The sequence below is a fragment of the Geotrypetes seraphini genome, chromosome 3 (assembly GCF_902459505.1).
Source record: "Geotrypetes seraphini chromosome 3, aGeoSer1.1, whole genome shotgun sequence".
NCBI lineage: Eukaryota > Metazoa > Chordata > Amphibia > Gymnophiona > Dermophiidae > Geotrypetes > Geotrypetes seraphini.
The window spans coordinates 178,285,831-178,312,975 of record NC_047086.1 but is presented as its reverse complement, the minus strand read 5'-3'; the positions used below and the strand labels follow the sequence as shown (position 1 = coordinate 178,312,975).

Sequence of the window (27,145 nt, the reverse complement as noted above, 5' to 3'; positions counted from 1 at the left end):
GCATTCTTTTAGATGGTTTATAAAGAGGTGTTCTGAGTGTTTAGCTCCTGGGAGAAGAACTGCTAGATTTGATTTCTATTATTGTTCTTATTTATCCCTGGTTGGCTGCTATAAAAATAGCAAATGTATGCAGACACCTTTGAATGTATGTTGTAGGCAGATTCAAAGTAAAATACTTTAGTAGGTTCTCTTGAAAATCAGCTCAAAGGTTTGCATGTACCTTGTACAGTAATGTGGGCTATTAAACATTGCTCCCTCTGGGAACAATTTCTTAAAGGGCACTTATGTGAATTGTCCGAAAAAGTGCCTGTTCTATAAAAGCATAAAAAAAGAAAAGCATACAAATCCAAAAATATACACCTCATCAAATAATGAAAGTTACATAAAAGAATTGAAATAAGTAAATTTGACCATCAAAAGTGGGAATAATACTATTTAATAACAAATAGTTGCTAGGATCAATTCACTAGCATTTTCATCATCAGTCCAAAACAACAAATGTGAACTTATGCAGTTCTGTAAGAAAACCAAATACCCTATTTTTCGCTTCGTAAAACGCACTTTTTTCCACCCAAAAGTGGGTGAAAATCTCGGTGCATCTTATGAAACGATGGTGCAAAATTTGAATCCACCGCACACCTGCAACATCCCCCCTGCGCAACAGCCGCACAAACTTGTTAAACACCGCCCACCAGCCCCTCCGTACAATTGCAAAACACTCCCCTGCGGGACTCGTGAGAACTGCTGGCAGCCATTCGGAAAGCGGCACGAGCCCAAGCGGGAGCATGTAAAGCTTGGCCCTGACCACTGCGCTCCTGACTCGTGCGCCTGGTGCTGGAAAATACAGAGCCGTACGCTGGACTACCAGGCTTGGAAAAAGCCCTGGGGCACACTGCTTGTTACCTTCTCCCAGTCCGAGAACTTCCCATTTATGCCCACCCTCTGCATTCTGTTTTCCAGCCATTTGCCTATCCATCTTAGTATATCCCCTTCTATTTCATGGCTTTGTAGTTTCCTCAGAAGCCTTGCGGGTGGAACCTTGTCAAACGCTTTCTGGAAGTCCAAGTATATTATATCCACCGGTTCTCCGCTATTGATTTGTTTGTTCACCTTCTCAAAAAATTGAAGTAAATTCGTCAAACATGACTTTCTGAAGCCGTGTTGACTAGCTCTCATCAGGTCGTGATTATCCAGGTGTTGCACTATTCTATCCTTAATTAGTGCTTCAACCATCTTCCCAGGAACCGACGTAAGACTCACAGGTCTACAGTTGCCCAGTTCTCCTCTCGATCCTTTTTTGAAGATTGGGATGACATTCGCTATCTTCCAGTCGTCTGGTATTTGCCCGGTTCTAATTGACATGTTAGCTAGGGATTGTAATAGTTCTCTGATTTCTACCTTAAGCTCCTTTAACACTCTCAGGTGAATTCCATCTGGTCCAGGGGATTTGTCACTTCTTAGTTTATCAATCTGATAGTATATCTTGTCCAAATCCATATTCACTGTGGTGAGACTTTTTCCTCAATTTCTCCCTTGCGTACACTCCCTGTTTCGGGTATTGATGCAGTGTCCTCCTTGGTAAAGACAGACACAAAGAATGAATTTAACCTATCTGCAATCTGTTTGTCTTCCTTGATGCACCCTTTTCTTCCATGGTCGTCAAGAGGGCCTACTGCCTCCTTTGCTGGTTTTTTCCCTTTTATGTATCTAAAAAAGGGCTTGAAGTTTTTGGCCTCTTGCGCTCTTTTCCTCATAGACCTTTTTGGCGTCTCTTACCGCCTTGTGACATTTCTTCTGGTCGTCCTTGTGACTGTTCCAGGACTCCGTTATTTTTCACGTTTCCATTTTTTTAAACGAGTTCCTCTGTTCCCTTACTGCATCCTTCACCTCTTTAGTTAGCCAAGCTGGTTCTCCTTTGTTCTTATTTTTCCTTCCTTTGGATATCTGCGGAATGTAGAGATTCTGTGCTTCAGTGATGTTATTTTTTAGTAGGGACCATCGTTGATCGACCGTTTTGATTTCGGCTGCACTTTTCTTGAGCCGTTTTTTAACCATGGCTCTCATGCTGTCATATTTTCCTTTTCTGAAGTTAAAAGTTGTGGTTAGGGTCTTGGTTCGTTTCCCTTTCCTGATGTCAATTTTAAAATTGATCATGCTGTGATCGCTCGTCCCCAGCGGGACCGTGACTTCTACATCTGTTGTCCTTCCAACATATGCCATTTAGGACCAAGTCCAAGTCTTGTCGGTTCTCCCACCATTTGTTCTAGGAAGCAAATAGAATGTTAGGAATTATCAGGAAAGGAATGGAAAACAAAGAAGAAAATGTTATAATGCAAGAACATAAGAGTTGCCATATGGGGACAGACCAAAGATCCATCAAGTTTCCTATAGTGGGCAATCCAGGTCATAGGTACCTGGCAAGATCCCAAAGAGTAAAACAGATGTTATGCTGCTTATCCTAAGAATAAGTAGTGGATTCCCCCAAGTCCTCTTAATAATGACTTATGGACTTCTGTTTTAGGAAATTATCCAAACTTTTTAAAAATTCTTCTAAACTGCTTTCACCACATTCTCTGGCAAAGAATTCCAGAGTTGAATTACACATTGAATGAAGAAATATTTTCTCTGGTTTGTTTTAAATCATATGTTCCCTAGTGCTGGTATTTTTGGAAAGAGTAAACGAGCAATTCACATATACCCATTCTACTCCACTCAGTATTTTATAGACCTCTATCATACCTCCCCTAAGCCATCTCTTCTCCAGGCTGAAGAGCCCTAGCTGCTTTAGTCTTTCCTCATAGTCCTTCTCTGTACCTTTTCTAATTCCACCAGTATCCGTTTGTGGGGGGTTTTTTTTTGTTTGTTTTTTTTAAATATGTGGTGACCAGAATTGCATGCAGTATTTGAGGTGCAGGTACACCATATAGTGATACAAAGGCAATATAACATTTTCATCTGTTTTCCATTCCTTTCCTGATAAATCCTAACATTTTATTTGCTTTCTTAGTCACAGTGGTACATTGAGCTGAGAGTTTCAACATAACTTCAGCGATGAATCCTAGATCCTTTTCCTGGGCAGTAATTCCTAATGAGGAACCCTGCATCTCTTAACCTTTGTATCACTCCATGGTGCAGCCACACCTCAAATATTGTGTGCAATTCTGGTCTCCGCATCTCAAAAAAAGATAATAGCAGAATTAGAAAAGGTAGAGAAGAACAACGAAAATGATAAAGGGGATGGGTTATTTCTCTATGAGGAAAGGCTACAGTGGCTAGGGCTTTTCAGATTGGAGAAGAGTTGGTTTAGGAGAGATGTTAGAGGTCTAGAAAATACTGAGTGGAGTGGAACAGGTAGATGTGAATCACTTGTTTACTCTTTCCAAAAATACAAGGAATAGAGGGCATGCAGTGGCACTACTAAGTAGTACAGTCGACTCTGCTAAGTGCAAGCCCTTTGGACTGGATCACCATGTGTGCTTAAACGAAGTGTGTGCTTAATCAGAGTACCACTTTTTAGTCATGAAAAATCACAGTACGCTGTATTCAAATGCAATAAAACTTTTATTCAACAAAAAACACACCAAATACAATGTAATACGGTTCAGTTATAGAAACAGCACTGTTGCGTCTTATGTAATACACTGTAAACCTTTTTTTAAACCAACATTCTACTGAAATAATTAGTCATTGTTTTCTGCACGCATGATGCTGTAACACTGTCCATAGTCATGACATCCATTTATCTCCCCAGATAACAAAACAGCGTGTGTAGGGACTTCAGCACATCTGAGAAGGAAACAATCTCTGTAGGTGGTTCATTAGTTGTGATGACAGCAGTATCTCCGCCCTCATCAGATTCTTGGTTGTCTGCAGTGTCCTTCATGACTGTACAGATATCGGAATTAATGCTGTCAGATGATATGGGCATATCATTGTCAACGGCGACATACAGCTCAAACTCTTGTGAAATCTGGCTAGGACGAACAATGTAATGTTTTGCAATAGAGACCTGACTCTCCCTTTTGTCAAGTCTTTTTAAGACATCGACACATTCAACCAAAGACAATGATTTTTGTCCAGCATGGTGGACACGTTCAACCAAAGGCAATGATTTTTGTCCACGCAACACCATGGTGCAGTTCCGAAAATTTGAATACCTGGCCAGGCCTAGACTGCTGTTCTGAAACATGTGGCTCATCCACGTCAGAACGTGATTGTTTTTAACCAGAGTGAACGTAACATGAAATAATAGAAGTGGGACCAATGACATCAGTGCGCATAAACGGATTGTGTGCTTATCAGAATTGCAAATATCTGGAGTTTACGTCCATTGACTTTAGTGTTAAAAAAAACGGGACCATGGTGGTCGGGTACGGATAACTGAAGCGTGTGTTAACCGATGTGCACTTAGGTGGAGTCGACTGTAGATTTAAAACAAACCAGAGAAAAAATTTCTTCACTCAACATGTAATTAAACTCTGGAATTCGGGACTGTGGTGAAAGCAGTTAGCGTAACAGGATTTAAAAGGTTCCTAAAAGAAAAGTCCATAATCCGTTGTTATGATAGACTTGGAAAATCCACTGCTTATTCCTTGGATAAGCAGCATAAAATTTGTTTTACTCTTTTGGGATCTTGCCAGGCACTTGTGACCTGGGCTGGCCACTGTTGGAAAGAGGATACTGAGCTTGATGGACTTTTGATTTGTCTCAATATGGCAACTTTTATATTCTTTGGACAGCAGGATAGTGGTCCAATTCTGAATATCATCTGCAAGAGAAAAATAAGCGCCCAATTAAAAAAATATATAAAAATAATGATTTCTAGCAAATAAATAAATTGGTCAATAGCCAATTATAATCGCAGGATCAAATCAAAGATATCCATTTTGTTTTCACTGTTGAGGCTAGGGAGCAATCATTAAAAAAATAAAGAAATAAAATCTAATACTGTTCCCTATATTTAAGCTGATATTTGTAATTGCCATCACACTGGTGCACTGGAACAAAATCAGTATTGTTCCAGCATAAATCTTCAGCATGGCCCTTTGGGATCCTGTGTTCAGTTGACTTTTGTACTCTTTCATTCAGCGCACCCTACATATATAGTAAAATGCTAATTGATGACAGATAAAGACATGAATGGTCCATCCAATCTTCTCAACAGCAACACTCGGTTCACGATTAAACCAGCAATGAATGTGATTTAAAATATTTGATTATGGTCTGTCTTTGGTATTCTGGGACATAGACCGTAGAAATCTGCCTGGCACAGTCCTTAACCTAAGCATAGACAAATACATATATCAGTAGCAGTGAGTATGGTATATGCTATTGTGTTCTTAAGCACAGAAGCTGAAGTTGAATGTCTTAATTTTACTTCTTCAGTAGTAGAGTTGCACCAAACACAGTGACCACATGCAACTTGGTTGGGTCAACTACATTTTCATAGATATTTCCAAGCTATCATATATGGTATATTCATACCACATTGATAAGCAATAATTGGTAGGACAGGTGAAAATAGAGTGCTAAGATAACATATGCCAGTGTTGAAAAATTGTCTGTATCAAATAGAATATGCCAGAGGAAAATGGAAGCACAAACACTAATTTCTCTTATTTGTGTGATAGTCTGAGTGAGTTTTGGGTACTGAGCCTCCACAAACTTAGTCAACAAAAGGTTAAAAGTAAAGCAAAAATTAATTATTAACATTAAACAATCTGTGCTGAAACCTATCCACTTCACAGATGTGGTAACTTGAAAAATAGTAGTCTCTTGAAAGTAAATCCACATAAGCCTGCCAGGCTCCACAGTCATAGTGTGTACTTTCACTTCTCAGGACTAGATCTGCCCAGGCCACAAAGAATCATGTCATTCACAAGGTTCCAAGATAAAGCTTTTCTTACTTAAGCCAGTCTTCTGTTACCTTATACATAGATTATAAATTATATGCTAGAGGGCTGCTCCTGTTTTTCCCCCGGAACCTCTCTGGCTTGTCTGTGCTCTGGAGTTTGCTCTGGCCTTATTGAACCACAACTTCCCTGCAAATATTGTGTGCCTTGAGATCTAGGCTTTATAATGTGGTCCTATGAAGGAGTGTTCTTAAAAATCAGCAATTTTCTATACACTTCATCACAGTCTGTCACAGTAGAACCCAATTCACAATTTTAGCCTACATATAAACTGTTCAGTTAGCAGACTTGGATGTTGTCTTTCCAGAAAACATGCAACTAAATCCCTTGTGTGAAATTTAAAATCATCCAGTGATGAACATGGAAAAAATGACAAATCAGCCATCCAGCTTTCAATCTATAAGGATGACAACTTTCAAAATTAAGCAAGTTATTTTACTTTTGCACAATTGTTTTAGACTGATGATAAAAATGGTAGTTAATTGGCATAACTACAACAATTTGATATGTTTTATAAAAGCAACATAGGCCTACTTGAGCCTTTGTAAAATAGGTTCTCAGAACTCTCTTATCATAAAAATTCTCTTCCACATATTTATTCCTGCTCTGACGAACATGTAAATATGTACATGTTCTTTATGTTCATATATCTCATACTGTAAAATAGGTGTGTACATAAGAATACCATCCTGACTATACCCATACTATGCCTTGGAAACATGTACATGAAATCTGGTCACTGAACAGAAGAGCTAACTTTTTAAAATTATTGGGGGTACTAAACCCAATAAAAATGACCTCTTCCTGGACACAAGTCAAGGAGTATGTTCAGTATTGGGAGTGTTGAAGCACCCACAGAGTTGACTCCTATGAGCGTGTATACTTGTAAAAATGCACTCAATGCACAGTGTGAGCCATTTTTTGAATGTATAACGTGCTTAACAAATGGAAACGCTTTTGTAAAATTACCCCTAGTATGTGCAAATATATTCAACTTGTACGTACAGTGAAGATAAGTGTGAGTGTTGATGTTGCACTTCTTTTAAATGTCATGGTAGCCTGATTTAGGCTTTTATATAGGAGTGGAAAAATATTTAGTAAATCAGAAATGAGGATTATTTAATTTTTACACTTTTCTTTTTATCAGGCTTGGGTTTATTTTTTTTTGGTTGCTGAATTTTATTTTTACTTCATTTTTCTTTTTTGCTCTCCTCGGGGCAGTCTTTACTCACCACCCCACCTCATTCTTGACATCTTAGATTTTTCTGGTCTCTCTCCAGATCAGAGCGATAAAGCCATGCAAGCAATTTTTGCTCTAACTTGCTCTCTCCACCCTCTATTAGTATCCCTTCCATTGGTTGCCAGATATGAATTTTAGCCTGGTGCTAGGATTTTTCCAGCCCTGGTATTTTAGAATACAATGCAGTATCTTATATACTGCAATTTTCTGCAAGGAATCTATGTGGTTTATAAAAAGATTTAGATTAAGTTTTGGAAGTTACATTGTTAGAGTGAGAGGTGGTTGTTAAGAGGGAAGGGGTTATCGATAAGAGAGTGGCTATAGGGAGAAGAGATATATCTTAAGTTTCTTCCTGAAGTCAAGGTAGGTGGTGGGTTGTCTTAGTAGGTCTGTTGCCAATTTGTTCCAAATGAGGGGACCTTGGTATTCAAAGGTAGCCTCAAACAACATCTTCTGCCATACTTGTTGAGCTGATAGGAAGGGTAGTTTGGAGCATTGTGATACATGTGAATTGAAGAAGGAGTGTGGGACTTTTAATATCAGAAGTTAGTCCCTCCGCGTTTTCTCCCTAGATCGCTATGTGAACCATGCAGGCTATTTTGAAATGGATTCTCTCTTTCATCGGCAGCCAGTGCAGTTGTTCTAATAGTGGACTTGCCCTCTCATATCGATTCCTTTTGAGAATTAGTCTTGCAGACGTGTTTTGTAGTAGTAGTAGTCTTTTGTGTTCTTTTTCTGTAATATCACAGTATGAGTTGTAATAGTCTAGGTAAGGTATTAGGACAGATTGAGCTACTGTCCTGAAACTGGTCTCAGTGAGGACTGGTCTAATTGTCCTCAGTCGTATTTTCATTTCTTAGGATATTTATCCCAGGACAAGCAGGCGGCATATTCTCACAGATGGGTGATGTCATCCACAGAGCCCAGTAAGGACAGTGCTAAAGTATACTGTCACTTTAAACTTTAATGAAGCTTTGAGACTGCACACACCGTGCATGCGCGAGTGCCTTCCTGCCCGATGTCAGCGCACGGTACTTCAGTTTTTTGTTTTCTGCGGAGCAAAGAAGTTGTATCTGGACTTTGTCCAAATGAGTTTGCCTTTCTGCTTCACAGTTATTTTGTTTTTTCCCTTCAGGTTTTATTTCTTTCTTTAACTTTTTACAATAAAAACCCAAAACAAAATCCCAGTTCTTATATTTTTTTTCCATCAAGTTTTCTCGATATCTTTTTCCTCCCTCATTTTGGACCTTTTCCCCATCTCAGCCTTTGGGCTCACCGAACACATTGAGTGTCGAACACGTTGAGTGTTTTCTGGCAGTTTTCCTACTCCACTTTGGTAACATTGAATCGTTTGATTTTGCCACTGAAATTTTCCCTTCAATATTGAAGCCTTCCAGCGGGTTCAAGAAGTGCACTACTTGTAACTAGGCCATATCTATCACTGATCTGCACAAGTGGTGCATTCAGTGGATTTTTGCACCCGTTATCTCATGCTACAGAAGCATTCCTTAAAGGCTCGATGAACCTTTTGGAGAACTGTTGACAACTATGTCACCCAAAGTCAAGACAACTCCAACAGATCCGGCGGTACCAACATCGATGCTTCCCTCGATGTCGGACTCTGTACCACCATCGTAGCAAGTGTTGCAGGCATCTTCAGCATACCAAGCGTCAACACCACCACCATTCCCCATCAGTGCAGGCTATGTCACCACTGAGGCATGCCTCGACACCCTGCCACACCAGAGGTACCAGCTCTACAGCAAATGGTACCGGTGCCGTCCATTCAGGACCAACTTAAGGAGCTGCTTCAACATGAGCTTACCACATTGTTTCAGACGCAGTCTGCACTGGTGAATGCACCTCTCTTGGTACTGACCCAGCCTGAGCATGGCGCAACAAGGCCCTATGGTACCAGATCTTGCTCTCCATATCAAAATTCGAGATTTATAGGAGTATCTTACTCTCCACGTCATAAGTTGAGATCCACTCTCAGTGCCAGACCTCTTAGTCTTTTTCATTGGATTGGCACCGATGGCAGTCGTAGGAGTTCTTCCCAATGCTCGCATCGATGCCATAGTCATCAAAGCATCAAGCAGAGAACTCCCCAACTGTCTCCTTCCGAAAGTTGCCTAGGATTGACCAGTTTGGCTCAGACCTCACTTTGCATATTGTCTCTGAACCCCAGCCTCAATTATCTGCTCCAGAATCTTATAATTCTGATCCATCTTCTCTACCACCCAGGCGCAGATCTCCTCCTGAAAGCTTATCCTTCACTAAGTTCATTAGACAAATGTGCCAAGCTTTACCAATGAGGATGGAGACCTACTCAGAACCAAGAGCTGAACTTCTCAGTGCCTTGGACTTTGACAAAGTGCCCAAAGACTTCCTAAAATTGCTGTTTCATAATCTCTTGAGGGAGGCTATATTTAAAAATTGAGAGACCCCTTCTTTTAGTTCCAGTGGCTCTTAGGAAAATTGACTCACTCTATAGAGTTCAGTCTTGTCCAAGCTTCGATAAGCCACAGCTACAGCACCAGTCCTTACTGGTTGATTCAGCACTTAAGAAAGCATCCAGCTCTAGGGCATATGCCAGTGCACCACCAGGAAGAGAGGGCTGCACAGTAGACAAATTTGGGTGCTGCTTGTTTCAAAATACAGTGCTTATGAGCCGGGTACCAAGTTATAACTTCTATATGATTACTTTAAACAACTAGTAAAACATCTTGTTCAATTTGAACAATTAATTCCACTTGATCAGCTCCCAGACTTTCAGGAAACCACTTATAATCTGCTACAAACTAGAAAATTCATGGCCAGATCGGTTTTCGATGCATTTGATGTCGCCTCCAAAGCATCAGCCATGTCTGAAGCCATGAGATGCCAAGCTTGGCTTCGAGTTTCAGACTTGGACCTCAGTGGCCAGGATCACCTGGCAATCATTCCATGTACAGGCGAGGAACTATTTGGAGACAAAGTGGAAGAAGCTACACAGAACCTTACTCGACATGAGCAAAACATGACTGCTCTGTCTTTGTCTAAGTCTTCCAAGACTCTTCCTTCGAGAACCTATCATTCCAAACAACCATACACTTCTTGCAAGAGTTGCTATCAAGCCACATCATCATCCAAGGCCCCAGCTCAAAAGCGAGCCAGGAATCAATGCATTCAACAAGCCCACCCAACTGCTCAACAAAAATCTATGTAGTCCTTCTGACATGCTTCTAGGGCAGGGGATGGCAAACTTTTTGACACATGGGCCACAATGGGTTCTTAAATTTAACAGAGGGGCCAGACCAAGAGCAGTTGGATGGAGTGTTTGTTTGAACTAATATAAATTAAATGTAAACATCATAACATAAAAGGTCGAATATCATTTAATACCGTGTTTTCCCGAAAATAAGACACTGTCTTATATTAATTTTGGGCCCAAAAAACGCACTAGGTCTTATTTTCGGGTAAACACGGTATTTCAGCAGCCATTTCAAAGGCAAATTAAAAACCTGAAAAATGAAAAATTGTCAGGTACTTCTCATAACAACCTGCTTATCTGCTGAAGCTGTAACCTCAATGATACTAAAGAGCACAATATGCTTCATTAACAGTTCTACATTTAGCACACTTCTGAATAAAATTAGAAAGACAGTTTTTGCACAATACAGCTGTTTGTGAAAGGAAAAAAAACTATCTAAATACAGACAGAACATGAGCTACATATGGTAGTAATCTCAGCACCTTACTACGGTGCAATAGCTCAAAGATGTGTGCTTGATTAATCCTGTAAGCTTTCCCCTGCTGCCGCTGCGTACTCCCCTCCCCCCCCCCCCGCTGACCCTTCCATCTCTCCCTCCCATCTGAACCCCGTCAACCACGAGACCGAAATACCTTTTTCCAAACAGCAGTGTTGGCAGCAATCTAGACAAGGTGCTTCGCGGCCTTCTCCCTCTGGGGCGTTCCTTGTGCTATGTTTCTGATGACATTAGTGATGTGGCAGAGGAACGCCCCAACAATAGAAGGCCACGAAGAAGCCTGCCTAGATTGCTGCTGTTTGGAACAAGATATTTCATAGAAACATGATGGCAGATAAAGGTCAAATGGCCTTTCTAGTCTGCCCATCCGCAGTAACGATTATCTCTCTCTCTCTCCAAGAGATCCCACGTGCCTATCCTAGGCCCTTTTGAATTCAGACAGTCTCTGTCTCCACCACCTCTTCTGGGAGACTGTTCCATGCATGTATCACACTTTCTGTAAAAAAGCATTTCCTTAGATTACTCCGGAGCCTATCACCTCTTAACTTCATCCTATGCCCTCTCATTGCAGAGTTTCCTCTCAAATGAAAGAGACTTGACTCATGCACATTTACATTATGTAGGTATTTAAATGTGTCTATTATATCTTCCCTCTCCTGCCTTTCCTCCAAAGTATACAGATTGAGAACTTTAAGTCTGTCGCCTTATGCCTTATGATGAAGACCACATACCATTTTAGTAGCCTTCCTCTGGACCTACTTAATCCTTTTTATATCTTTTTGAAGGTGCGGCCTTCAGAATTGTATACAATATTCTAAAAGAAATCTCACCAAAGTTTTATACAGGGACATCAATACCTCCTTTTTCCTACTGGCCATACCTCTCCCTATGCAACCTAGCATCCTTTTAGCTTTTGCCATCACCTTTTCAACCTGTTTCAGTCTCGCGGTTGGCAGGGTTCGGATTCGGCGGGCCGGATTAAAAAACTAAACAGGTTGGATATGGCCTGCAGGTTGTAGTTTGCCCATGTCTGTTCTAGAGAGCATGGCCATCTCATCACCATAAACACCTAGGTCTTAATGGTCATAAAGGAGGGTTACTCCCTTCTTCAGGAAATCTACAGCTCAGTACCATAGAGCCGGTTCCCCCTTGCCAGAAAAACCAAGGGTTCTACTTCAAATTCTTCTAATTCCACAGAAGATGAGGGGTGTCCATCCAATTCTTGACCTCCAAACTCTCAAAAAATCATATACCTATACATCTAGCCCACAGAAAGTTTCTTCACTTTCATAACGGCACTCAGCATCTCCAGTGTAAGGTACTACCCTTTGGCATAGCTTCCTCTCCCAGAGTCTTCACAAGTGCTTAATTGTGGTAGTAGCAACTCTTTGTTCTCATGGATTCCAGATATTCCCTTCTCTGGATGACTGATTAAGACCACATCGCTTCAAACAGTTTAGTCACCTACGCTTCTAGAATTCAAAATAAATTACTAGAAGTCTCAACCAACTCAAATCTTTAACATCACAATCATGTCTGCTCGTCAAACCACTCCAGCATGACAAATCATGCGCCTATGATGTCAACAGTTCATGTGCCCCCCCCCCCCCCCTCGCACATCTCTACCTCAAACCAGCACAATGGCATATAGCATCTCAGTGGTCTCAAGCCTCAGATTCACTGTCTCTGCGAATCTGTCCTTACTTCCGTCTCTCTCCACAGGTGATGACAGTCAACAATTCTGTCCAGGGGCTTGCGGTTCCATGTACCTCCACACAGACTTCTCATAACAGATGAAACCATGTATGCGTGGGCAGCTCACCTTGATGGCCTGCACACCCAAGGAGTCTGATCTTCTCAGGACAGAGGTCTGCATGTCAACCTGTTTGAACTTTGGGTAATCTGCAGTACTCTTCCAACATTTTCAAATTTCCTCCTCAACTAGGTCCTCCTCAGAAAGAACAGTTAAGTTGCCATGTATTATATCAACAAAAGAGAGGCACAGGGTCTCTTCCCCTATGTGTCAGGGGGAATAGGTAATTTCATGCAATAATTGCCTCAAAGCAGTATACTTACAAGGAAAACATTATGCTCTAGCTGACGAGCTCAGCAGTTTTTGTTTCAACCATATGGGTGGACTCTTTATTCCATGGTCTTACAACAGATTTTCTCCCATTTGGGGGGGGACTTCTCAGATAGTCCTATTTGTGTCTCCCATTACAAGTTATCTCAAATCTGCTCCAGACAGTACTCCCCCCTCATTGTTGGGAGGCAGATGCTTTTCTTTTGGATTGGACATGCCAGTTCCTGTATGCATTTCTGCCAATCCCTCTAGTTGTAAATATGCTGTTTAAACTTAAGCAAGAACCAGCTACTTTGATCCATATAACAACTCGGTGGTCCAGGCAAGCCTAGTTCTCACTTCTAATTCAGCTGAGTGTAAAAGATTCCATTCCACTACAAATTTTTCCATCTCTACTAACTCAAAGCTAATATTCTCTTCCTCATCCGAATTCTACAGTCTCTACATCTTGCAGCCTGGTACCTCTCAATATACATGTAAAGCAGTGTTCTGAAACTTAAACCCTTTGCAGGGCTACATTTTGGATTTGTAGGTACTTGGAGGGCTTCAGAAAAAAATAGTTAATGTCTTATTAAAGAAATTACAATTTTGCATGAGGTAAAACTTTATAGTTTATAAATCATTCCTTTTGGCTAAGTCTTAATAATAATATTGTAATTTATAGCTAAAGAGACATATGATCAAGAAACTTTTATTTTACTTTTGTGATTATGATAAACATACCGAGGGTCTCAAAATAGTACCTGGTGGGCCGCGAGTTTGAGACCACCGATGTAGAGGATTTCATTCTCTCTGCCCAAGTTGAAACTATCATAACTTCTCCAGAAAAACCCTCCACTCAATGATACTGTGGCTTCAGGTTTACATGCTTCACCACATGGTGTAATTACTATTATTTGGATCCTGATACTTGCTCACGGAGATAGTGGATGCTGGGGATGGGCAGACTGGATTGTTCATTTGGCCTTTATCTGCAGTCATGTTTTTACCTGTGTTGGTTTTAGCATGTTACATCAGGAAAATTGACTATTTCTGGTTTGAGTCAAATTTTGGTTTTCAGAACTTTTTGGTTTTTGGAATTTCATGTAAAGGATCTTGTATCTATACTACCTATTTCTGTAATGCTACTAGACTAGTGAGGAGTGCTGGTTAAAGGTCCTGACTTTTACTTTATACCAGGTAGATGCTTCTGTGAGGGCTTTTTTCTATTATGTCTCAGTTGTGGCATTCACTTTCCTGGAATTAGGTCAGGAGCTAAACATTCTCTCAGAAAAAAAAACCCCTGAATATTTTATTTTCGGAGTGCATGGATGTGAGGCTTGGGCATAGGTTCCAGATATGCTCTTGTGTGTGTGGTTTCAATGAGGGGTTGTTGTTTTTAATGTGTGATACTTTATTCAATTTTAATATTTCTGAAGTTATGAAATGCAAGTTCCTAGTGAGTACTTGCCTAACATCTGAATCTAAATTAAATTAAATTAAAATGTTGAAATGGAAGGTGTGTTTAAAGGAATCTCTTCTCAAGTAAAATTAAAATATCAGAATAGTTATTGACCTTGCTATGTTTTATTGACATTTTGATGACATATCTCTTTTGTGTTTTATACAGAATCAGATTCAGTACCTCAAGCAAGTCCAACAGCCCAATGTTTCCCAATTGCGATCAACCATGGTGGACCCAGCCATCAACTTGTTTTTCCTAAAAATGAAAGGGGACCTGGAACAGACTAAAGACAAACTGGAACAAGCCCAAAATGAACTGAGTGCCTGGAAATTTACGCCTGATAGGTAAACAAACCAAATACTTCCCAGTCAAGACTTCCCTGACAGTCCCACTGCGAGAATGCTATGGTGGGACAGCCAAGTACTCGTTTCCACACCAAGACTCAGACTTCTTGAGCCAAAAAGCCACATACGTTATACTGTCCAGCTTGTAATGCTTAATGTAAAACTTATCAGATGAACCTTATATTTCAGCTTTTTTCCCTCCCCTTTGCTTCAAAGGCCTGACAGCATCGGACTATTCCGAAGAAGTGGCCATCTCCGAAAAAAATTGGTCCCTCTATAGAACATGTAGACACTTGCAAAATGGTTCTGTTTGAAGAAAATACAGGGAGAAACAGAAGTCTTAAGTCTGTGGCACATTGTGTTTGCAGACAGTTTGGATGAGAGAACCTAGTGATTTTAAATCCTGAATTGAACATGTAAAATTCCAGTAAAATGTAGAAGTGGAATCTGCTTCGCTTTTAACCATGAGCATAGTGACTTACAGAAGCTGTAAGTCAGTTTTGCCAATAAGACTGTGGACTTCCTGCTTGTTCACTGAACTGCTGAGTCAAAACTTTTTATCAGGTGATTTTTGAATTAAAGGGTTTTTTTGCTATGATCAGCTTTTAGTAGCCATGTGAGAGTGCTACAGTAGTATCTAATCATAGACAGTATATGTATGCCAGTAACCAGATAGCAATGGGCTCTGCAATAATCATTGAAACAACAAGTTCTTCTTTGTTTAGCTGGTATTTTGTGGACTTCAAAAACAAAATTAGGAATGTGTGCAATAGTGTGATTTTCCTATTTGGAACAATTTTTTTCACTCTTGAGCAGATGAATGAAGTTAGTTTTCTTAAGCTTTTCACTCTGGTTTTGTCCATGATATATCTACATATACACTGCTTTAGGAACATATTATAAGTTTCATTTAACAGGCATATGAAGTCATTGTGATTGTTATTGTTGGTCCTAGGTGTTCACTTTGTTCTATTGTATGCCTGTTATTTACTTCAATTCCTATTAGCAATTTTACCCTGAAATAGTTGTAACTGCAGTTTTAAGGAATGCTGCTGGGTATATTGTGTTGTGAAATTGTCCTTGAAAGATTAGGTAGGTATATAACACAAGCTATTTTGTTAATGAAAAGTGCAACTATTTTTACTTTTGGTGCAGATAAACAAAAGGATCTTGACAAATCTTGATGGCTTTTGGCTATCATGTTCCAAGCTTTTTGGCAGAATAATATGTGATATGTATCTAATGGTGTACAGGAGAAAATCATGAAATGTTTATTTCTTGATCAGAACAATAGAATGCCTTACTGGTGTGAAAGAGAAGATGACACCCCATCAGTAATTTTTTTTTTTTTTTTTTTTTGATTTGTTTGTTTAAGGTACTTGCTAATGCCTAAAAGTCGTCATCCTTTTTTTTAATTTCCTGATTAAGCCAATTTTTATTTTGCACAACCAGTGTTGTTTGCTTGTTTCCTCTGAAGAGGTCAAGGAGAATTTTCATTTATTTTTGAACCAATTCATATGACTTTAATGCATGTCTAACCTTCACTTAAGTTAAAAGCACTTTTCTTCATATATGCCCTCCTTGGTTGTCTGTCTGTGTGGGTTGTTTGGTTTTTTTGTGTGTGTTTATGTTTTAAGGTTTCTAAGAAAGGTTAGCAGATCTGTATTAAAATATTAGTGTTCCTTTTCATTTATTATAATTATTACTTTAGGGTCGTGTTCAGTAAATATTTTATTCCATTTGGTACCAGTATAATTAATTCATAATTCACATGATCCTGGTTATTAGTGATGTATTTCAGTTTATTTCTGTTTAAATAATTGTTAAAGGTAATTTCATTTAGTTCTTAACTTCATAACATATTCTCCATGAAAACAGTTTTGCACCAGGGGTAATAAGTTATGGTACCAGAGCAGAGTTAGGGTTTTGGGGAAAGAAAGGTGGGGGTTTTTGGGGGGTTTTTTGGTGTGTGTGTGTGTGTATGTGTTTTATTTTTAGTGCATTCCTTATACAAGTTCTTAACTTTATTCACATATATGAATGCTTAAAACTATACTATTGTAAATTGACAAATTTCTATTTTCACCGTAGATTTCTTAAAACAATATTTGAACACTGAGCAAAAAATGGGTTAAATGGAACTTCCTTAGCAACAGCAGCAGATGAATCCAGAGACCAATGGGATAGCACACATCCACCAGCAGGCGGAGATAGAGAAACTGATTAACAGGTGGTCCTATTGGCTGGCACTCCTCCTGTATTTTTAGTATGCTCTGTCTCCCAGCAGGTTATGGTCGCTATTCAACTAGCTCTTGAATTCTGGATGTGACAGGAAAATTATTTTCTCCTGTTGAGGTTTCTCTTCAGTGAGATGGCAATTTTATTCTCCTGTTGAGGTTTCTCTTCAGTGAGACAGGGGTGTCTGGCTGAACGGTGCCGGCTTTAGGGGTTACACCTGGGCCCCCTCAGGTCCCTGTCTCACCCTCCCTCCATTGCTAGAGGGTCTGACTGGGTCTTGATTTTTTTCTTCTTTCCCTTCTCTGTTTAAAAAAAAAAAAAAAAAAAAAAAAAAGGAGACCACAGTTGCTACATTCTACCCTGTTAGTGCTGCACAACCAGCTTTTACTGGCTTCAACCGGCCCTAACAACAAGCTTATGAGTATGTATGTGTTTTTTACTGTTTTTTGAACTTCAGGTTCTATTTGGGAGTCTTAGTACTGTGGGTTCTTTTTTGGCACAAGTGTATTGCCAAGGGTTTAGCATTCAATTCCCTTCAGCTTCAAATGCTATTCTTATCTTGTTACAAGGGCTAGGTATATTGCTTTTCGCTTACTTCTCAGCCTCATGTAGTTCAGTTCCTAAATGGAGTACGGTATATTTGTACACCTCTTAGAAAGCCCTGTCCGGAGTACAGTCTTAAGATACTTTTTCGCAGTTTACCGAAGGCTTCATTTCATCCTTGTCTTTTGAGACTCTAAAGGGCTTTCTTGTGGCCATGGCTTCAGCTCGGCGGTTTTCTGAGTTGCAGGCCTTGTTCGGCGGGGATTCCTATTTCTGATTTACAATTTCTTTCTAAGGAGGTGTCATCCGCCTCAAACGTATGGCGGCATCCAAAGCCTCCATCGCTCGATGGGTCCAGGAAGACATTATTTACGCTTGCTTGATGGCAGGGAAGCGGTTGGCAAAAGAACTTCATGACCATTCTGCCAGAGCGATGATTACTTCTTGGACTCGGTCCAGAGGTTTTTTTCCTTGGAGGAGTTTTGTCTCGCAGCTACTTGGTCTTCCAAGAGTGCTTTATCTCAGCATTACTGGTTGGATGTGGGGGCGCATGCGTTGGATGCGTTTAGTGCTTCGGTTGTTGCGGAGGCGGCGTTTGCTTCCCACCCAGATTGAGGATTGCTTTGCTACAGCCCATTGGTCTCTGGATTCATCTGCTGCTGTTGCTAAGGAAGGAAAAATTATGTTCTTACCTGTTAATTTTCTTTCCTTTAGACGCAGCAGATGAATCCAGAGCCCCTCCCTTTCTGGATATTGACTGTCGGTTTTTTCTTTTGCAACTTTCGAAGTTTGTTATTATTGATGGTTGTATTCTATTTTATTGCCTTTTGAAATTTGTTATGGGAAATAATGCTATGCCTATTGATGGTTGCGGATGCTTGGGCAAGGAGCTATACTGAAGATACAGGAGGAGTGCCAGCCAATAGGACCACCTGTTAATCAGTTTCTCTATCTCCGCCTGCTAGTGGATGTGTGCTCTCCCATTGGTCTCTGGATTCATCTGCTGCGTCTAAAGGAAAGAAAATTAACAGGTAAAAACATAATTTTTCCTTCCACATTTTTCTGTGGCCATGCCTGAATTTTAAATAAACCTATCAGTTCATTCTTAATTTCCTTTATGCTGTGTTAATGGTATGAATGGATCAGTCTAGATTCTAAACTTCTGAATGAATGCTACAGCAGTACACATAGACTTGCAAACCTAGTACTGTCCCATAATGTTAAGAAGCTATGAATATTCATTAGGAGGATCAGTTCAGCTGTAGTGGTTTTGACCTTAGTTGGTGCCAAATATCAGATTGTCCTGAACATTTGTTGCCTTAAAAATTGATAATTGGCCTCTTTGGCTTCTTTTCAAGTTCTTGAAATTTGGGCCCTTGTAAATAGGTGTTCAGGGTGGGCAGGAGTTGGAGTCTTAACTTTTTATTTTTTTTTACATTTTTGGACTCTACATTTCCCAACTAAGTACAAAAAAGGCAATTTTATAGTTGTGTAAGGAACACATAATTGCAGATGCACATTTAAATATAGCAAAAGGTACACATAACTGCAGAAGCACATCTAAATGTAGTAAAAATGCCATTTAATGTGCAAGCACCATGCAATAAGGACACATATAATTCACATTTGTGGGCAAAGGGGACATGGGCCTATATCCCACTTACATGCACAACATAGAACACTGGCTTCAGTGAGTGTACCTACATTTCTGGGTGTCTAGGTGCCATTACAGAATAGAAGCTCCCTGTGCTGCATAAGGATGCCTGTTTGTAAGCACCCTTCATAGAATTGCCATAAAGGCTTTTATTTGTCTACCTGAGATCTGTACTCTGATTTGTTTGTACCTTTAAATTCAGCCAACATCTTTTGCCCAAATAATTTTCATTTTTTTCTGTGTGAAGAAATGTTTGGGGCAAGGTGTACTGTATCTAATTTTGTGGGAATAGAATTGGGGAAGAAAATGCAGAGGTTTATACTACTTAGATCGGGTAATCATGAGCTGTATTGCTGTCTTCTAGTACAATCTTAGGTCCAGAGACCTTATAAGTATACAGGAATAAACAGAAAAGCAGCTTTGCTTCAAAATGTAGAAAGACTCTGAAAAAAGATTCTGACATGAATTTGTGTTTCAAATCTCTGACTGTGTTTTAGAGAAGTTTCAAATCTCTGACTATGTTTTAGAGAAGTCCACCAACAGTTTGAATATATGATGCACATCTTTACTATGCTCTATTTTTTCGTTACCCAATTCTCTTCAGTTAAAAACAAATGTGTGCTATCACTGATAACTTGATTAATCAGAGCCAATCCAAATTACATTCAGTCAAATTCTCATCTAGTCAAGTTCTTTATTAAAACCTCTAGGTTTATTATAAATCCCATTTTTTTTCTGTATTTAAGCTGATAATCCCAGTCTCCACTGCCTTCATCTAGTTACTTTCTATTGCAAGTCAATCAAGTTTGATTTGTTTCTTCCCACAATGAGACACCAAAGGTGCTGATAAAAATCAGTCTTAATCTGATGTTCGTGTTGTGTATCAGTGCCTGGAGATTTCATCTGAGATCTGCTGTGGTAGAATTTCACCAAGTTAATATGCCACATTCTTTATATTCAAAGTTGTGATACTCTTCTCTCTGGTTTTACCATCATTTTTAATATCCCTCCAGCATTCTTTCCACATTGAAATGCCATCAAGAATTCCTTGAAAAATCTTAAAAACTGAAAGAATATGCCAGAACTTCTGTAAAAGTTTAATTGCTTGATTGGCCTCTAAAGTGTAAGATAAAACACGTTAATCTATTAATGGAATCGCTCTTCCTTTTAACACATGCATAGGACATAAGTACATAAGCATCGCCATACTGGGACAGACCAAAAGTCCAAGCCCAGTATCCTGTTTCCAACAGTGGCCAAACCAGGTCCCAAGTACCTGACAACATACAAAAAAGTAAAACAGATTTAATGTGGCTTATCCAAGGAATAAGCAATTGATTTTTCCAAGTAAATCTTAATAATGATGTAGGGACTTTTCTTTTTCTGTTACATCCACTCCAGAGTCTGTACAATAGGTGTTCAATCCATACCTGCGAACTGGGTCTTACAGAATGCCACATACATTGTTTTCGGCTCTTCCTATATAGCTGAGGAACACGTGCAAGCGAACCCTGCAGAAGTGTTTTTGACCTGCTCTGCTTATTTTTGACTTAACTTTGACTGTTTTGGTGGCTTCGTTGCCCTGAGATCCCTTAGTCAAGGGTATTCTGCCTAGGAAAGAAAGCAGTTTCAGTGCAGCTTCACAGGGCAAGCTTCGGGTGGACCTGTGGAACCAACCTGATGTGTGTTACCTCAGAGCTCTGGGTCCATTCCCCTGGGAGCAAGCTTGCCTTCTGAGCTCTTCAGAGCTGATTGCACTCTGAGTAAGAGCCCTCAGAGTATCAGGGTGCAGGCTGCGTTTCCCCACCCCCAGTCACATGTTGAGGTTCTGAGAGGGCACAGGTTTTAGTCAGGGTTTGTCGGACTGGTAGCCCTAAAATTCTGAAACTATGACTGTTTGGTGAAATTCTGAGGCAGAAATTCCTTTCCTTTCATTTCAGCTGCAGAGTGAGAGAGCTTACAGGCGGACACTTCAGAGGCTGTGAATACAGCCCCATGAATTCCTAAGGGAAAATTGGAAAAAGGGGAATCTAAAAAAATTCATTTTAGGGGGTTTCTGGGGGTAGGGTTCAGGTCTCCCATCAACAAAACCCCTATTTCAGCATTTTGAGGTTTTTTCAATTAGTTTCTATGGGTCATTTTTGGCATTATTTTTATGGTGGTGGCCATCTTGAATTTTAATTAATTTTTTTCAACTCCTCAGCCTCTGATCATCTGAATTCATGTGTTGTTTGCACCAGATTGCTGTTGGAGGAGCATCCATGTACCGTGTACCATGGCACTTGCAAGGAGGGGGCATAGCTTTGGGCTTCGCTCCTTTCAGGTCCTCTAGGGATGGGGAACTAATGTGGGTTTGGGAACTGGGGAAAAAATCCTGCCCAGTACCTGTTTTCAGTAGTGGCGCAAAGTGAAAGCATGCTGAGTCCAGTGACCCCTTGCAAGCCTTATCCTAGGTCCATCTGGTCTGCTTTGGTCCCTGTGTGTGACTACCTGGAATTTGTCTAGCTCATATGGAGACCATATCTTATGGACCCAGCTCACATACCGCAAGCCGTCAGGCCAGAGCTTTCCTTAGTGGAGGTCCCTGCTCAGGTCCTCAGTGCCCAGGTTCCTTCAGACCCAGATTGTCTTAGCTGGCACACAGATACTGTGCCGTTTTTGCTGCCAGTCATTGCTTCCACCCTGGATGACACTGATTCCATTTGTGGAACAGTTGAGCAGAATGTCTCAGGGAGCCCTGATCTGGGTCATGACCCCACCATTTATCATCTGTTTAAATCAGTCTCAGTCCAGCATTTCATTTCGGATGCCATGAAAGAACTGAAGTTGGAAAGTCAGCTCTCCACGTCTCAGTGTACAGTTATGAGCTGCTCTGTACTTTTTTCCTGTGATTCCAGAGAGTTCTTTCAAACTGATTAAAGCTATGTCTAAGCTTTATCCTATGGCACCGGAATTTCAGCAGTTGTTTGAACAGCCAAAGGTGGACTCGGCAGTGCCTCAGGTCACCAAGCGCACAATCCTCCCTAGTGAAGGAGGAGTGATGTTTAAAGATTCTTAGGATTGCAGGGTGGACATGGTCTTGAAGCTTTATGAGTTTGCTTCTTCAAGCATCAAAGCAGCAATGGCAACCTCTTTTGTGGCATGTGCCTATCACATGAGAATGCGCTGGGTACCATCGGCAGAGGAGGAAGCCTGCCCTCAGCTGCGTAGACTTCATAAGAGTTCTAGGCAAGGCTTTGGCTTATGTAGTTGCTGCTCGCAGGACACTTTGGATCTATCACTGGGCTGGAGATTCGGCCTTTAAAGCAACACTGAAAAGAGGCGGCCCTTCAAAGGACAAATGCTTTTTGGCAAGGGGTTTGATGACCTCATGGCTAACATAGCGGACCACTGTCCTAAGTCTCTGCTGGACAGCAATCTTGCCATTCCCCCTGGGAACAGCAAACCTTGCCATACCCCTGGGGAGAGTCACAGTACTTTTCGTCCCTCACGCAGGTTCCGCCAGATTGTCACGGACTCCTCCAGCCAGAGATTTTCCCATAGGAACAGTCAGCACCAGTAGGCTTTGGGTTCTCGCACCAGTTCTTACTCCAGGAAGTCCTAGTGATGCCAGGACTCCAGCCGTGCCTCCTTGCATTGGAGGCCGGATGTTGACATTTCGATGGGAATGAGAAGAAATCTCCTCTGACCAATGGGTACTGGACATCATCCAGAAAGGGCACAAGATAGACTTCTTTCATCTTCCCAAGAAACCCGCTTCTATTTCAGCTTACGCCAAAGCTTGGGAGGCTTTCTAGCAGTGGTGTGCCAGAGACCAGGTGGAACTGTTGTGGGCTCCCATTCCAGCGATCTTAGCCTTCCTGATGTCCGGTCTAGAAAAGGACATGGCGGTGGCTTCTCTCAAGGTACAAGTGGCAGGCATTTCCTGTTTTAGGGCACACAGCAGTTTCAGTTCGCTTACGGCTCATCGAGATGTGACCAGATTTTTTGGGGTGGGGGGAGGGGAGCCGCCGCCTTCGCTTATGGCCACCCTTGTGACAGCCTTTTCCTTTATGGAATCTAATTGTTGTGCTGAAGGGGCTTAATGAAGCTCCTTTTGAGCCGCTTAAGGATGTATCCCTTCTGGATCTTATGGTCAAGACAGTGTTCGTCATGGTGATTGTCTCAGCAAGGTGTATTTCTGAACTGCAGAGCCATTTCTCTGGATCGCAGAGGCAGGGGTAACCCTCTGTACAGTTCCTTCCTTTCTTCCGAAAGTGATTTCGGATTTCCATGTCAACCTGGAAGTTTGTCTGCCTGCTTTTCATCCCACAAGGTTGGAGCAGAAGGATAAGCTCTTACAGAAACTAGATGTGCAGAGTCTTATCCACTACTTTAGTACCAATGATTTCCGACCATCTATTTATCCTGACTAGTCATGACAGGCATGGTAGGCCAGCGTCCAAGGCCTCTATTGCCAGATGGATCCGAATGACCATTTCATTGACTTATATCGCGCCTTTGGTAAGCAGTTGCCAGTTTCTCTCAAAGTTCACTCTACCAGGAGTGTCGCAGTTTCATGGGCTGAGTCTTGAGTAGTTCATCCAGCTGAGATTTGTAGAGTGGCTACTTGGTCTTCCCTTCATACCTTTACAAGGTTTTACAGAGTGACTCGATCTGATGCCGCTTTTGGTGCCTTGGATTTTCAGGCAGGTTCTTCTGTCCCACCTTAGAAGTTGCCATTTGCTTTGGTATGTCTCCTATTGTACTGACTATGGAGTGGATGTAACAGAATGGAATATTAGGTTCTTACCTTTTGTAATCTTCTTTCTGTTAATCCACAGTGGAGTCTGTAAGGTCTGTTTCGTTTCTTTCTGTATCACCTACATTTTCTGCATTGGATGTTTCTCCTTTCTGGTCTAAGTATCTTCCAACCAGCAGACAGGCTCTGCGGGGAATCATTCTATATAGGTGAATACATATCTTAGCCACTGGCTGATTTCGAGTCCCATGCTCATTGCACATAGCAAGTTGGTTCTTATTGCTGCCATGTTTATGCGTGTTTTTCATGTTTTCCTGTTTATTGTTCTCTTTTATGTTGCAGAACAGAATAGTGTTATGTTTGCGGAGAAGTTCCCCATGCCTCCTGTGTATGCTTTGTTCCAGTGATGTTTGATTGCTTTTAGACTTAACTGTAGGGGGCTCTGTGTTCCTCAGCTATATTGGAAGAGCCCAAAACAATGTTAGTGGCTTTCTGCAAGACCCAGTTCATGTGTACGGATTAAGCACCTATTGTACAGACTCCTCCCTGGATTAACAGAAAGAAGATTACCAAAGGTAAGAACCTAATCTTGCAAAAAAAATTTAAACCCTGTTAAGCTAACTACTTTTATCACATCCTTTGGCAGCAAATTCCAGAGTTTAATTACACATTGAGTGAAGAAATGCATTATCTCCGATAATTTTTAAATTTGTGCTTCCCCAGTCCTTTTACTATATTTTTGGAAAGGATAAACAAGCACTTCACTTCTTCCCATTCCAATCTAGGTCTTTATCATATCTCCTCTTAGTTGTCTCTTCTCTTAAAATGACAAGTTCTGTCCTTTCCTCATAGGGAAGTCATCCCTTTCCCTTTATCAATTTTGCTGTGCTTCTCTGAATCTTTTCTAATTCCACTATTATCTCTCTTCAGATTTGGTAACTGGAATTGCACAAAATATTCGAGGTGCTGTTAAACCATGGAGTGATACAAGGGTATTATAATAATCTCAGTTTCTAGTGCAATAAGTGTGTCATTCTGGACAGTAGGGTATTCTCCACATGCCCATGAGTTGTGCAGAAGGAATCCGCTCCAGGTTTTCAACTTCACCATCTCCTCCAGAGGGTTCTGCTGTTCTCTTCAGTTTTTCCTTCTGGACACGAGCCAGAAGGTGCCTTTTTGATCTGCTCTCTATATTTCTTTATTATTTTCAGTGTTTTAAGCGTTTTGTTTTTTTTATGGCTTTTGGTGCACCAGAGCACCCCAGTGCCTACTGATTCGCAGGGGCTTGAACGCAGGCTGTTAGGCATACACAAGTGGGGCTCTTCTGGGTGCAGGCTGCAATTTTACCTCCCCCCCCCTTTGCATGGACAGTTCCGCAGGAGTTGAGGATCAGTTTGATCGGTCTGACTGGAAGCCCGAAGAACTCTGCATTTGGAGGACTGGCTGTTTGAAGCCAGGTTTCTTTTCTGATTCATCTACGAGTTAGAACTGAAGCAGGCTGCAGCACTTTCAGAACACATGGTACACTGAGTTAAAGCTGTTACAGCCTATGGGAAAAATCGGGGAGGGAGATCTGAAAAACTTATTTTTGGAGGTTTCTGCCATATGCTATAGGACCCCCCACCTCTAAAATCTTGAGATCCCATGTGCTAGAGCAACAGCACCCCGTACGTTCACCAAAGTGATGGTGGTGGTAGCAGCAAATCTCCACATGACAGGGTTGCAAGTGCACCCATATCTGGATGAACAAACAGTGGCTCAAATGGTCCAACTCTTTAAGAGTCTGGACTGGGATGGTGAATTTTCAAAAGAGCCAGCTGGTTCTGTTCCAGTACCTGAGAGTGCTATTCAACATGACAGAAGGCCAAGTTTATCTTCCAAAAGTACATAGAAGCTTTGCAAGCAGATAATGAGACTGATGGCGAAGCCAACCCTGTCTGCATGGCAGTACCTTCAAGTTCAGTTATTTACATACCCTCCTGTCAAATTATGCCATTTTAAGATTTTTTAGAGAGAACTGTTGTTTTTCAGGCAGCTAAATTGAATACCTGGTTTGGCAAAATTATGCTAGAAGTTCCATCTTACTATAATTTTAGAAAATTACTAAAAACACAACTATTTGATAAATTTGTAACTTAAGTGTTCTAATGTTAATGCTTTTAATCTATAGGCATTATGTATCTTCTAGAAATAGCTTTTCTTGTATTGTAAATCGGCTGGATGTTCAGCCTTATCTTGCTGTGAACCACCTAGAACCTTTTACTGGTTTGGCAGTATACAAGAAATAAATTATTATTATTACCTTCAAGTGCTGGGCTCCATAGCGGCCACTATAGATGTAGTCACTTGGGTGACTTGGGTGAAGGCTCACATGCACCCTCTCCAGAATGCACTGCTGTCTTGGTGGTCTCCACAGACTCTCTTCAAACAACTCTCCTGTGGATTCTGGAATCCTGCCGCATAATGGATTGGTGGCTCCATCCACAGTCATTATTGCAGGGCATGCCCCTCAGGATAACTTAATGGGTGATTCTTACAACAGATGCCAGCTTGTTTGGCTGGGGAGGCCATTGCAACAGACGCCCAGTACAGGGATGGTGGTTGGCCTCCCAGAGAAAGTGGTCCATCAACAGACTGGAGGTTTGAGTGATTTGTCTGGCATTACTGAAGCTGGAAAGAAGTCTGGAAGGACAGGCAGTCCGAGTTTTATCTGACAGTGCTACAACGGTGGCATATGTCAGTCGCCAAGGAGGCACCAAGAGTGAGCAGTTGAGCTTGGAAGTCTACTTACTGTTCCGGTGGGCAGAGCTACATCTATAGGCAATCTCTGCAGCACATGTAGGTGGGCGTGGACAGTGTCCAGATCAATTACCTCAGCAGGCAGACCCGGTAGAGTAGACATTATCTGCAGCAGCATTGCAGTGTCTCATTCTTTGATGGGGTTGGCCAACTTTCGATCTGACGGCTACAGAAAGAAACATGAAGATGGCCTAGTTCTTCAGTCGAAGATCCAAGCCTGGAAACAAAGTCCTAGATGCCATAGTCCAACCATGGCCAAAAAATGAGCTCTTGTATGTTTCCCCTCGATGGCCCATAATAGGATGAATACTTCACAGGATAGCAAACCACACCCAGGGAAAGTGATCCTCATATTACCGGATTGGCCATGCAGGCCATGGTACACGAACCTAGTGCAT

General features: G+C 41.1%; 1 protein-coding gene across 5 annotated transcripts in view; it reads left to right on the top strand.

The window, feature by feature from the left end:
• Nucleotides 1-27,145, top strand: part of WTAP (WT1 associated protein) — a 252,683-nt gene that overhangs the window by 167,553 nt on the left and 57,985 nt on the right. For 4 of the 5 annotated variants that reach the window (XM_033939910.1, XM_033939912.1, XM_033939908.1 and 1 more), the window contains one exon: nucleotides 14,594-14,772. In XM_033939910.1, the coding sequence (XP_033795801.1) occupies nucleotides 14,594-14,772 (179 nt within the window). Of the gene's footprint in view, nucleotides 1-14,593; nucleotides 15,337-27,145 lie in introns of all 5 variants that reach the window. The other variant, XR_004538971.1, reaches the window with a different exon arrangement.